The following is a 12,043-nucleotide window of genomic DNA, read 5'->3' as shown; positions in this document are numbered from 1 at the left end:
TGCATCAGGTTCTAGGTACTTTCATACTAGCTACCATTACTTTACATCATTCAAAACTTGGATGGATAAGTTTAGAATTGTCTGAGGCTTCTTTCTTTTTTGGAAAAATCAGTCTTCGAAAAGATTATACATCATACCATACGTTTACTTTCCAAGTTTTTCTAGCAGAGTCATCCTTTCATTTTATTTGGTGAATTCAAAAGTTCTTCATCTAATCTTAATATTTGTTTCCTTCTTAGTAGGTATATGACTATAATCTATTGAATTGGGAAGCTGATCCCTGATCAATGAATCCTGAATTTGATGAACAATCTGAGAATGCGCCGACTTCTGTCCACTCGACAATATTTTTAATCTTCCGTCCTGTTGTTCATTCATGTCGTTTACCGTAAACATCTAGAAGCTAAGCTAATAAATCAATGCTGTTTTTGCAATTTCTAAGAACAAAAATCGGAAAGAACTTTCAACTGATTAGTCATATCTTATGTTGCTGTATTAAATTTAGACAGATACATTTAACTGTACGATTGAAGGACACATTGCATGTTTCTCGGGTGATAGGAGGTTCAAACAGTGGAATGGTTCTGTTGTGGGTCGGTGGTAGTTCTCCTTACCCAAAATGTTGCAGACCATCTGTCGAGGTGAATAAATTTCTTTGAATTTTTTATTTCATCATGGAATGTAGTTCATAGAAAGACAGCACGCAATTAATGAAAGGGACCTTGTAGCTCATTGCTATGGTTGACAGTGCTGCATACATGTCACTTGTTGCGAAGTTTCCTGTTCGGTCAACTAGTATTCAATGAGAGTCGATGACTGCAGATGGCCAAAGACCAGTTGAGAGCAGCATGGCATCCATTGGACCCACTTTTGATTCAGATGGCAACCAATATTTTGTCACAGAACCTGAACCAGATATAAATCAAGGGCCGAAAAGCCATATGCTTGCTTCAAGAAGAGGTGCAAAGACAAAATGGGATTATGAGATCAGAACCCGAACCAGATAGGAGCCGCATGCCTCAGACTTTACCAGTTGAAAAGTCTGTATGCTCGCCAGGTGAACCGGTGCAAAGACAGAGCGGGAAAGAAGGTAATAAAGAACAGAAGCCAGAATGGGAAAGCAGCTTCTAAGCGAAGAATAAAATTGTTAAAGACATGGTACTCAGTAGAAGGAAAAGGGGGAGTTTAGGAAAGATCTATTCTAGACCAAGAAGCAAGGATCAAATGGATTCCGTGGATTGGGAGGCAGTAAGACGAGCTGAAACTAGTGAAATTGCAAACATCATCGAACCACGTGGTCAGCAAACTATTATAGCAGGGAGACTCAAGGTATTGGAAGTTGCTACTTGCACTAGTTTTTTCTTGGCAGAATTTATCATCACTTGATTCAGTTATTTTTTTTTAATATAACAATAACCTCATCATTTTCACAGGGATTTCTAATTAGAGTTGTGAAGATGCATAAAAACATAGATCTGGAATGGTTACGATATGCTCCACCTGATGATGTGAAGGAAGTCCTGATATAGATATCTTTTACAAGATGCCCAATAAGTGATTCGGTATGAATTGCTTTCTCGTTAAGTTTTTCAAATCTCTTTACTACGTTGCCATCTACTTGTAGGGATTACCTGTTGGAGTTCACGGGATTGGGCTTGAAAAGCGTGGAATGTGTACGATTTCTGTCTCTTCAACATGTTGCTTTTCCAGTAAGTCACAAAATTAACACAACATTTTCTTGTCTCCAATGAAACTTGCCTGTAAACGCAAAAATCTCTTTCCTTCTTTGACAAGGTTGATATAAATGTTGCTCGGACAGTTGTTCGCTTAGGTTGCCCCCCCGCCCTGAAACCTCTCCCTGGAAGCCTTCAGTTCCACCTTATAGAAGAGTAAGTATCATGCGCCAACAATTAAGCTTTCCGGCTGATAATTTTTGGAGTCCAAGTGAAATAAAATGTTGTTTTGTTGCAGGTTCCCGATATTGGATAACATTCAGAAATACCTCTGCCCCATACTATGCGTGCTTGACCATAGAACACTGTAATCCTGATCACTCTTTCCATTTTAACTGTTTGTCTCGCAATTGTTTCTTCTCACATTTGTTTCATCATATTATCCAAGGCAGCTATGAGCTGCACTATCATATGATAACCTTTGGAAAGCCTAGTGAAACTTCTAGTTCATTTGGAAACAATTGTGTTGTTACAAATCCAATGTCAGTTACCTTTTTAGATGGCAACAGGACTACAGAATCTGGTCCAAACGGTCACACTTGCAAACCCATAGTTGAAGAGCCAAAATCACCACTACATGAACAAGATATTGAAGATTTTTTGTGGAATGAATGTATTGAAGATGAAGAAATCCCCACTATCAAACTCAATCATGAAGAGTTCAATCAAATGGGAAAAAGACTCCATACAGCAGTTATACGTCACAAGCTTTAGTTTCTGTGGGTGCTCCTCCATTGCCGGCACCTAAAATGAAGTGTGTGATCTCTTTGTGGACTGAACATCAAGTGTAAGTAGAGATTTCTGACTCATCTTCATAAATTAGTGAAATCTTTCTATGAATACAAGTATAAGAACAAATTGTTTAGATTTAATTATTATATATTTAATTGTTCTTTTACTCTAATCTACAGGCACGAACTTCCAGATAATCATGAGCTTCTGGTTTGGGTAAGTTATAGCTCCCTGTCACTTCTTTGTGATGTAATAAATTGTGTCTGCTTACTTAAACTCGATTTCTGACTGACTTGTCTGAACAGCTCGACAAAAAAGGATGATTCAGTACCCTTCCTACTCTCTATATGGCAAGCAGGTACACTTCTAATCAGATGAGATATAATTCTGAAACATATGTTAATGAATCCATCTAGTTCAACAATATATTTAAAAGTCGAAGAAAATCATGGATTTAATTCACACTTCTTGGTTCATTTTTACTAAATGATAATTCATCAAACCTGACTTAATGCCTCATGCCAGGTGAAACTCCAAATTCAAGTCAGCCACCTGTGAAATTGTGCAACTCACAAGGATCACAACTCTGTGATCAGAGAACATGTTTTGCTTGTGAAGGTATTTGAGAACAAAAGGCTGATATAGTTCGTGGAACAATTTTGGTTAAGTAAAAACTGTGTCGATGTGCATGTTCTTATCCTCAGAAAGTAGGAGATTATGTTATAAACTAAAGCAAAATAACACATGCGCAGATACCATGCAGGATAGCTATGAAAGGAAGCTTTCCACTCAACGGCACATATTTTCAAGTTAATGAGGTGAGTGGATCCAAAGAAAAAAAAAAGGAAAGACAGAGTTCCAGTTGCAGGAATTTGAGGCCATCAGCTAGCCTCTAATATATAAGAGGTTCGAGCATTAGAGATCGAAACAGGTTCTCGAAACGTCTTACAAAGAAATTCCACTGTGCACTAAGCAGGATGGAGAAGAACGGAAGGAAAAGAGGCGGTGCTGAAACAGATGACGCTAAAGCCATCACTCTAATGCCTGCCTTATAGCGTGAACCATTAATTTGTGTTGGTTCTCTGAGCCTAATCCTTGAACATGTTGTCTTTATGCAACATAAACTACAGTCACTAGTACTGCTAATCCGAAGTCTGTATTATCGGAGAAATCAAAATATTTTACCCCAATTCTCTACAATTCATGATCAAAATGATGGTGCTTCTGTCTTGAGAATGGTTTCAGCTTCCTAGATGCTTCCACATTGACCATTTTATCATCGAAGTTTTGTGGCTTAATTTAGTTGTTACTAACTGCGTTGGCTGAAGAATTTCATTGTCAGCACAAAGAAGTTACAATTAACCTACCTTATCCAATTCCGTACATGTATTTATATTCCTTGGACGTTTTTTTTCTAATGAACGGAGAAGTGTTTAACAATAGATGGAATTAACTCAAATTTTGTTTAATTAGATAACAAAAAATAAGTTAAGACTCAGGAAAAGGAGAAAAAAGGGATTTAAACGTTGATTATGGTTGATTTTGCAAGGATCAATAGCCCTACTGGATTGGATGGGCAGAGAGAGGAAGCTTAAAGGAGGCACAGAGCAATAATACTGCAAAACGTCGCGATGTGCATCAATTTAGCTTTCCAAACTCTTTTGAATGCAAGTTGGGTTTGTAAGCCAACTTAACAAAGTATTTGGAATCAAAAGATTCTTTAGCGACAAGATGATGCTGAATTACATCCAACTAGAAGGGTCTACAAATAGATTTTTTTTAAAAAAAATTTTTTGGATTATGACTTCTGTAAAACATCAGGTCGATCAGACCCATAATTCACTTACAGTGCCATCATTTATGCAATAGCATTCACATTCAGCTGCCATGGATCAAAACTGTTGCAAGACAAAGCTTCAGCTTTGTAAGGCCAACCAAAGACATACAGATATCAATCAATGCCAACCCATTTCCTAAATGCCTTGACATGCTCAAGCCTCTTGCTTTGAGCTTCTGTTCTTGCCTCTGATGCTTTTAAACTCCGATATAGATTCTTATGAAGCTTCAAGAACTCATCTTTGTACATCCACTTGTCGCAGTACATATTACGCTCTTTCATATAACCAATGACCTCCATTGCTCTCTCAAAATAACCTCCTCGGAGAAAGTTCAAATGCAAAACCTCATAGAGATCCCTACTCACCTCTAAGTCCTTGCTACCCATGTTCCTCTTGATATCCCCCCACAAGATAGTGATATCTCGATACATACCCAAAGAAGAAAACCCATCGATCAGATAAGAAAAAGTTTGCACTGTTGGTTGGATTTTCATGTGTTGCATTCTTTTATACGTCTTCAATGCATCCTCCATCATTTTGGCCTTGCAAAAATAGTAAATGGAAGAATTTAATTCATAAACCACGGAAGGAATAGCCTTCTCTTCCTCTCTCATTTCTCGGACTAAAGAGTCTATCAGATCTGATTTACTAGACGAAGAAGATGCATTATTAGCTGCTTCAGAAAGACAAGCAGTGGCAACCATCTCATCAGACAAATTTACAACAAAACCAGCCTTCCTCATTTTTCGTAGCAGTGCCTTTGCTTCTTTGAACATCTCTCTACAATAATATGCTGTTAAGAGTGCCATATGCAGGGTAGAGCCTATGGGAGCCCCAGATGCATCCATGTCATCCAAGATGTCATGGGCCATTTCCAGCCAACCTAAGCGAATGCATGCATCAATCACATCAGAGCAAAAACTGGACTGGCCAAGCACATGGAAGTCCTGTTGCATGCAAAGTAAAAGCTTTGAAAAATCAGTAGTTCTCCCATGTCTTCTGTATCCATTTACAAGCTTTGCCAGGGCTCTGTTACTAAGGAGAAGCTTACCACTCCTAAACATTACAAGCTCTTGTTTATGTTTCACTCTGAGGATAGAATCCTTCTGCAACAACTCTGGCATAACCTGTATCTTCAAGCCAGTCTTGAGATTGTTAGATCCAATTGGAACAAGAAGACGCTTTTCTTGGTCCATCCTAAGTTTTTTATTGGGAACAGGCTCCTGGAATTTATGCATATCCAACAAAAGCTGTGCAGCAGAATCAATGTCATCGAATTTAAAGTGCAATTTCAACAAACTATCATAGAACTGACAATAATAACCAATAAAAGGAGCACCCACTTCATCAACATGATCCTTCAATTTCTTGATCTCATCCCTTTGACCATTCATTTCATGGATCTGGGAAAAAATAATGACCGAGTGTGCATCAGCAATAACACCCACCTTTGACATCAACTCAACTATTTCTTGGCCTTTAAGAGATGATTTGAACTTCACACAAGCATCAAGAACAAGGTTGAATATCATTGCATCAGGTTTTACCACTTTGGCACGAACACTTCCTTTTGCGCTTAAATGTAGAAAACAATCACACATCTGAACCAAGAAATTTGATGCTAGACATGCTCCAATCTCCGTCTTCACCATGTGTGAAACCACTGACCATAATATAGTTAGTGGGGGCATATTCTCCCTCTCTAGCATCACCCTTAGAATCATAGAGGCAGGAGCAGGCATCTGTGCTCTAGCTAAGGAGATTGAGAGCTTTGTCAGGACTGGAAACTGAAGCAAACCAGGCTTTTCTTTCAATATTAAGAAGACCAAATTACATGCTTTTTGCAACCAGTGGTGGTCTGATGAATAGGAAAGTCGAGAAATTAACATGTTCACCATGGAACCCGTTGGAAAGCCATATAGTTTCTTGTAGTCAATAAAAGTTACCCAAGCTTCATCTACTTGATGCCCCCGCAATGCAATTTCAAGCTTCCTCAAAAGAACAACATTAGAGGAACCTCTCCAACATATCCTCCCAGGCTGACTAACACTACCACTCGAAAAATGTTGGAGAGCTACAAGCTGATATTCTCCAAAGACCCTTTTGGAAAAAACTTCTCCACTGTGATCTGCAATCAAGGCAGTCTTCTGAATAGCTGAAGGCACAAAGACTCCAAGTGCATAGCTCAATGGGATTTTTCTTGAAAAAATTAGTGCCATCTATATTACCATTTGAGCTGCAATGCGTCTCACATCAAAATAGTTCCAGTAAAAAAGAAGAAGCCCTCAAGCCAGAAAGAACTGCTCAAACGGATAATCTGTTTCAAGAACTTGACTAAATTAGACACATATTGTATAGTCACAAATTCAAAAATACAAAAAACAGCTAATACGATCATCAGATAAAAAAACAAAAGTCCTAGTAAACTAACATCTAGGCAATAAAATTGAAAATTCAGATAAAACATAGAAGTTGTTGATGAGTAAAGCTGGTTAAGTTGAAGTTCAACAATTCAATTAAATCCAGTAAATCATCAAAGAAAAGTGAACGAATGAAAAAGAAAATGTCCCAGAAAGTAACAAAGAAAAATACATAATTTCCGGGAAACATCACTAAACCAAGTTAAATATGTAAATAAATTTATCATCTTTGCTGATATTCGAGATGCAAGACATGTAATAAAAAAAGGAGAGATTGTGTTAGTTCAATGCACATGGAATGGGTAAAGAGAGGAAAAATGAAATACCAACCTCAAATATCGCCGAGCTCAAGTAAAGAAGTTACTTCCCGCCCTGTACCCACCGGAAATAGAACTCGGTTGAAGAGACGAGAGCATCAAATCAAAGTATTAAGGAGCATAATAGCCCATGAGATTTTTTATGAATGAGCTGGATATCTGTTTTCTGGTGGATTTATAAAGCCAGAGCCCATGACTAATGGCTTCCTTTTCCATCGAGAACAAAACAATATTTGTTTTCTTATTGCCAATTACATTAGATAATAATAATAATAATAATTCTGCTAGCAAGGTTACCGTGTAAAAAGACTTAAAATATTAATAGTCAGGTGTTCTGTATCATGCTACGGGATCATTTTTTAATAAAAAATATCATAAAAAATTTAACATTTTAAAAAATTGAATAACTATTGACTTAAGAGAATTTAATTATAATTCAAGGACTTATTAACTTTTAGTATTGATATCTGATCCAAAAAATTAGGGTAATGAAATAGGATTCATTAACCTTAAGTGCCGCTACTGAACCCAATAAAATTAAGTTTTTATGTAGGAGTCATTAGTATTGGGTTCTAACAACGAATCCAAGAGAATTGGATCCTTACGCATAACAAGGAATTTAATTTCCTTGGGTTTGGCTTAAGGTCTCAAGGCTAATGGATCTGTATTAGGACCCAATTATCTTGGTTTTATTGTCGAGACTCATTAGATGATAGATTCAAGTGCATTAGGTATTGACAAAGCACCCAAAAGCATTGGTTTTGGATGTGGGATCCAAGAGAATCGAGTCCTTATACGAGACTTATTAGCCTTGGATTATGGCATCAAAAACCATAGTTTTGGGTCGGACGGGGCTGCAATATTCAAGGGATTTAGGTCTTAACAATTGACCCAAGAGAATTGGATCCTGATGTTTGACCCATAAGAAGTAGATCCTTATCGAGAACACATAGTCTTGGATTAAGTGGGGCTACATGACTTAAGGGATTTAAATCTTTGCTCATGTCACATCCAAATAATTTGGGTGAGGCGTCTCTTTCTACCCCCAAGTTTGTTAGGTCTAGAAAGGGATGATTGACCCGAGTTAATAATGATAATAATAATAATAATTAATTATAACATTCATATCAATTCCATGTTTTTTTTATAATAATAATAATATTTATTTCAAATTTAATAATAATAATTAATATAATAATATTATTAAACTCATCTTACCCAACTTCTTATAGTTTTTAATCATTTCAAATCAAATATAAGGTTTTTCTTCAATAACAATAATATTTTTTAAATTTAATAATAATAATAATAATAATTTATTATTATTATTCATTTTACCCTTCAAATTAAATCTGTGATTGTTTTTCAATATTGATAATAATTTTTTTTTCAAATTTATTACTTATTTTATTAATAATATTACTTATAACAAAAATAATTATATTTATAATACAAATAATTATATTTTTTATATAAATACTTTTAATTATAATAAAATTTATAACACAAATAATTATATTTAGAAACCTAAAACTCAAGAACCTTGGGTCCTAACGTCGAACCTAAGAGAAATGGATCCTAACATCTGACTCAAGAGAATTAGATCCAATAGCCTTGGGTCCTCACGCTAAACTCAAGAGAATTGAGTTCTAAAATAGAACTCATTAGCCTTGGGTGTTGACATTAGACTTAAGAGAATTCAATCCTGACATAAGACCCAAATGAATTGAGTCGAGACATATGACTTATTAGCCTTGAATCCTTATGCAGGACCCATGAAAATTGGATCATTACACAGGACATATAATTTTAGGCCAGTCAGGATTGCAAGACCCAAAAGATTTGGGTTTACGCTCCTCCCACACTCAAACAACTTGGTTAAGGCAAAATGCTCCAGAGTATAAAAATAAATTCTATTTGGTTCAGAATCTGTTTATAAAAAATCTTGTGATCGAGAAATCCATGTTATATATCTCTATTATTATTTCACATTTCATATGCATTTGTTATACTTAGCTTTGCTAGGATATTCTTAGCAGAATATAAAGCTTTTCTTTATCACCTGTTTCTTTTGAAAGTTTTCATCTATTGTTTGGGCTTGAAATGTGAGTAAGCTTGATTGTTGGGCTTGATCGGTGGTGGAGATTCACATGAAAAAATAAGCTCCTCATGGAACAAAAGACTCTCTGATAATCAAGTTACTAAATGTTTAAGAGAAAAAAAATGTAAAATAAATTGTTGAAAAGAGAATAACAAGTACGAGAGCCCTCATCCATTTACCTAATGATCTAAAATAATTATAAATTTTGGTCACGTTAACCCACCTCAGCTAGTGTAGAGAACGGTGTCATGTTAATTGGTATAAATATTGATGTCCACCATTGATTGAGCAACTGTTGAATGTCAATGATACATTGAAGATCATAGTTATTGGTCAAGAAATAAGTGTTTGTCTTATATAAAGAATGATGAGCTATCACCATTGGCTTGAAAAGGTGGTGTCTTACATAAAAGTGTGTACTTGCATAAATAATATATTAGTTAATCATGAAAAATATTATGTATGAATGGTACACGGCTTTGCATTTTAACTCCTTGAGACTTGAAAAAAAATAGGCATGCTAGAAATAGAAATTTACTAGATGTAGTTGTTTGGATCAAGACCCTAACAATATAAGTGTTGTCATTTGGGCTACATACTGAAATAACAAAAAATTAATTTGTTTGATTTGCTTTTTCATAAAAACTTGAATATTTATTTTTTTGTAATATAATCCCTCCCTTCCCGAGCCTTTAAATAGCATAAATAAAGGAATATATCCTATACATTTGCATTATAAACATTACTTTTGTTGCTACACATGCATGAAAATGTTACCTTGATAGATTGTGAAAGGCTTATAATATTTTTCAATGTTTATGGAAAAGGATCCGTGATCCTTTTGGAGTTAAGCGGTCATAGGAACTCAAGACAAGCTATAATGGGGACCTGAAAACATGTTTAAAGATATAAAAACTTTTTGTAAGGACTAATATGAAAAACAATTAATACATAATATAACAAACAATAAAAAGTTCAAAATTGCATATAAAAAATATGTTCATATATTAATTGGTTCTATTATTTGTTAAGCAACATCTATAAAACAAGACCCAATATCATATCATATCATCCTAGATTGATTTGCTAACAAAAAAAATAATTAATATATAACATAATAAATAACAAGAAGTATGAAATTGCACATAAAAGACAAGGTTATGTATTAATTGATTCTATTATCTGCTAAGCAACATTTAAAGGACAAGGTTTGATATCGGATCTTACCATCCTAGTTTGATTTATAAATAATAGACTAATTAATACACAATCACAAAAAAAAATGTAGTTTTTTTAGCCACCATCCTCATATTTAGGTACACATAAAATAAATATAAAATCTTTTTATTCATTTATTATTATTTTTTGAAAAAATATCATAGGTTTATTTGCACAAATTTCACAGTAAACAAATGTATATCAACATAAACCTATATATAAAAATTTAAACACTAAGGTGAAACCATTATGGTTATGATAAGTAAAAATAAATCTCGATCCTTCCAATCTGATTGTAGGGTATTGATTTTCATCCTTATTTTGCCTTTTAAAATATATTCATTGCGGCTTCATACCCCAGGGTAGCAATATAATAATGTCCTAACTCTTTAAATATCATTAAGTATAAATTTATTAAAAATAACTCAAAATAAACGATAAATTATATCTAAGGTTTAAAAATGACCTTTCGAGCACTAGTGGAAAAGAATTGTAAATGTCAACATGTGAGGCCACCCACTATAACCACATCCAGCAAGTGAGGTCATGCACCGCCATTATTGAAAAGTCTTTTTTGCATAACCAGCAATAGCCTTTTTCAAAACTTCATTTCTATACTAGTAGTGAAGCTAACCACCAGCTTGGAAGATTTAACGGTGTATGGAAAGTTTCAAGATTTTCATTTTTCTTTATCTTTTATTGTTGGTTCGTTGAAGTTGGTAATGAAAATGGTTATGATTGGTTTGTTAGTTGTCAATGAGGAGGGGGGAGGGCCAAACATGACAAGGAGAGGGGGATAACTTGGGTTTTGGATGAGGAAGATAATTAGTGACGGAGGAGCTGCCATGAAAAGTGACTTGATCGGCGATAAGAGTGAATTGTTAGCTTTAAGTGATGATCGACATGAATTGTGATTGTTGGATTCTAATCGGTGTAATTTTAGAAAAAGAACTATATGTTTATGTGTTTTCCTTTTTTTTCCTTCTTTCTTGTGAAATGTTTTTTTTTTTTCATTCTTCTCTTCACTTATCATTTATAATCTTCTTTTGTCTACTTTTTTTTTTTAATTCTTATCCACTTATTCTTTAGTTTCTTGGAGAAGAGTCTAAAATTTTCTTGTTTCTTTTAATACCTCTTTTCTTTTTTACTAATTATTCCACTCACTATTTTTTTTTTTCAATTTCAAGTTTTGGGTTTTTGAAAATTCATCGATATAAAAACAATAAGTGAAATTATCTAAAATTATAAAATGGCCATGAATTCATCGAATTCTATTGAAAATATATTTTTAAAAAAAATTGATTATTTTATATTTTTTAAATATATTGAAAAAAGAAGGGTAAAAATATGAATTATATTTTAAACTTATATACCGATTAAAAAAAATTTAATTAAAAAATGTAAATACACGTTCTACCTATTGTTTCTTACAACTATTTAAGTATCATATATGATAATAATGATTATCCTAAAATCAAGAAATCAATCAAGCTGTAATGTTTTGAATAAATGAGTAGGAAAATACAATAAAGCCCTTGAAGGCTTAGATGTAGGAATAAAGTAAATGAGGGGTATAGTAGTAATTGACTAAATACATGATAAATATAAATAAGGAGTAAAAAAACAACAACAAAATAAGTGATCTGAAAGTTGAGAGAGAATCGGCAGGAGGGAGAAGGGGGAA

The 12,043-nt window shown here is 34.2% G+C and overlaps 1 protein-coding gene and 1 long non-coding RNA gene across 2 annotated transcripts; one reads left to right on the top strand and one right to left on the bottom strand.

The window, feature by feature from the left end:
* The first annotated feature begins 1,551 nt into the window (after positions 1-1,551).
* Positions 1,552-3,336, top strand: LOC105130953 (uncharacterized). The gene is made up of 8 exons (XR_843338.1): positions 1,552-1,709; positions 1,795-1,889; positions 1,972-2,040; positions 2,233-2,520; positions 2,645-2,681; positions 2,771-2,823; positions 2,991-3,083; positions 3,218-3,336. It is a non-coding gene; the product is annotated as an uncharacterized LOC105130953 (long non-coding RNA).
* Positions 3,337-4,077: 741 nt separating this feature from the next.
* Positions 4,078-7,165, bottom strand: LOC105130952 (pentatricopeptide repeat-containing protein At4g17616-like). Its single transcript, XM_011033690.1, has 2 exons — positions 7,054-7,165; positions 4,078-6,620 (listed from the first exon to the last, which is right to left on the bottom strand). The coding sequence occupies exon 2, from the start codon at positions 6,520-6,522 to the stop codon at positions 4,417-4,419; it is 2,106 nt and encodes a 701-aa protein (XP_011031992.1). The 5' UTR covers positions 6,523-6,620; positions 7,054-7,165; the 3' UTR covers positions 4,078-4,416.
* Between the last annotated feature and the right edge of the window lie 4,878 nt (positions 7,166-12,043).

This window comes from Populus euphratica, unplaced genomic scaffold (assembly GCF_000495115.2).
Source record: "Populus euphratica unplaced genomic scaffold, PopEup_1.0 scaffold43.1, whole genome shotgun sequence".
In the NCBI taxonomy this organism is placed as follows: domain Eukaryota; kingdom Viridiplantae; phylum Streptophyta; class Magnoliopsida; order Malpighiales; family Salicaceae; genus Populus; species Populus euphratica.
Note: the sequence above shows the minus strand (reverse complement) of the source record. Positions and strands in the feature narration are given on the sequence as shown.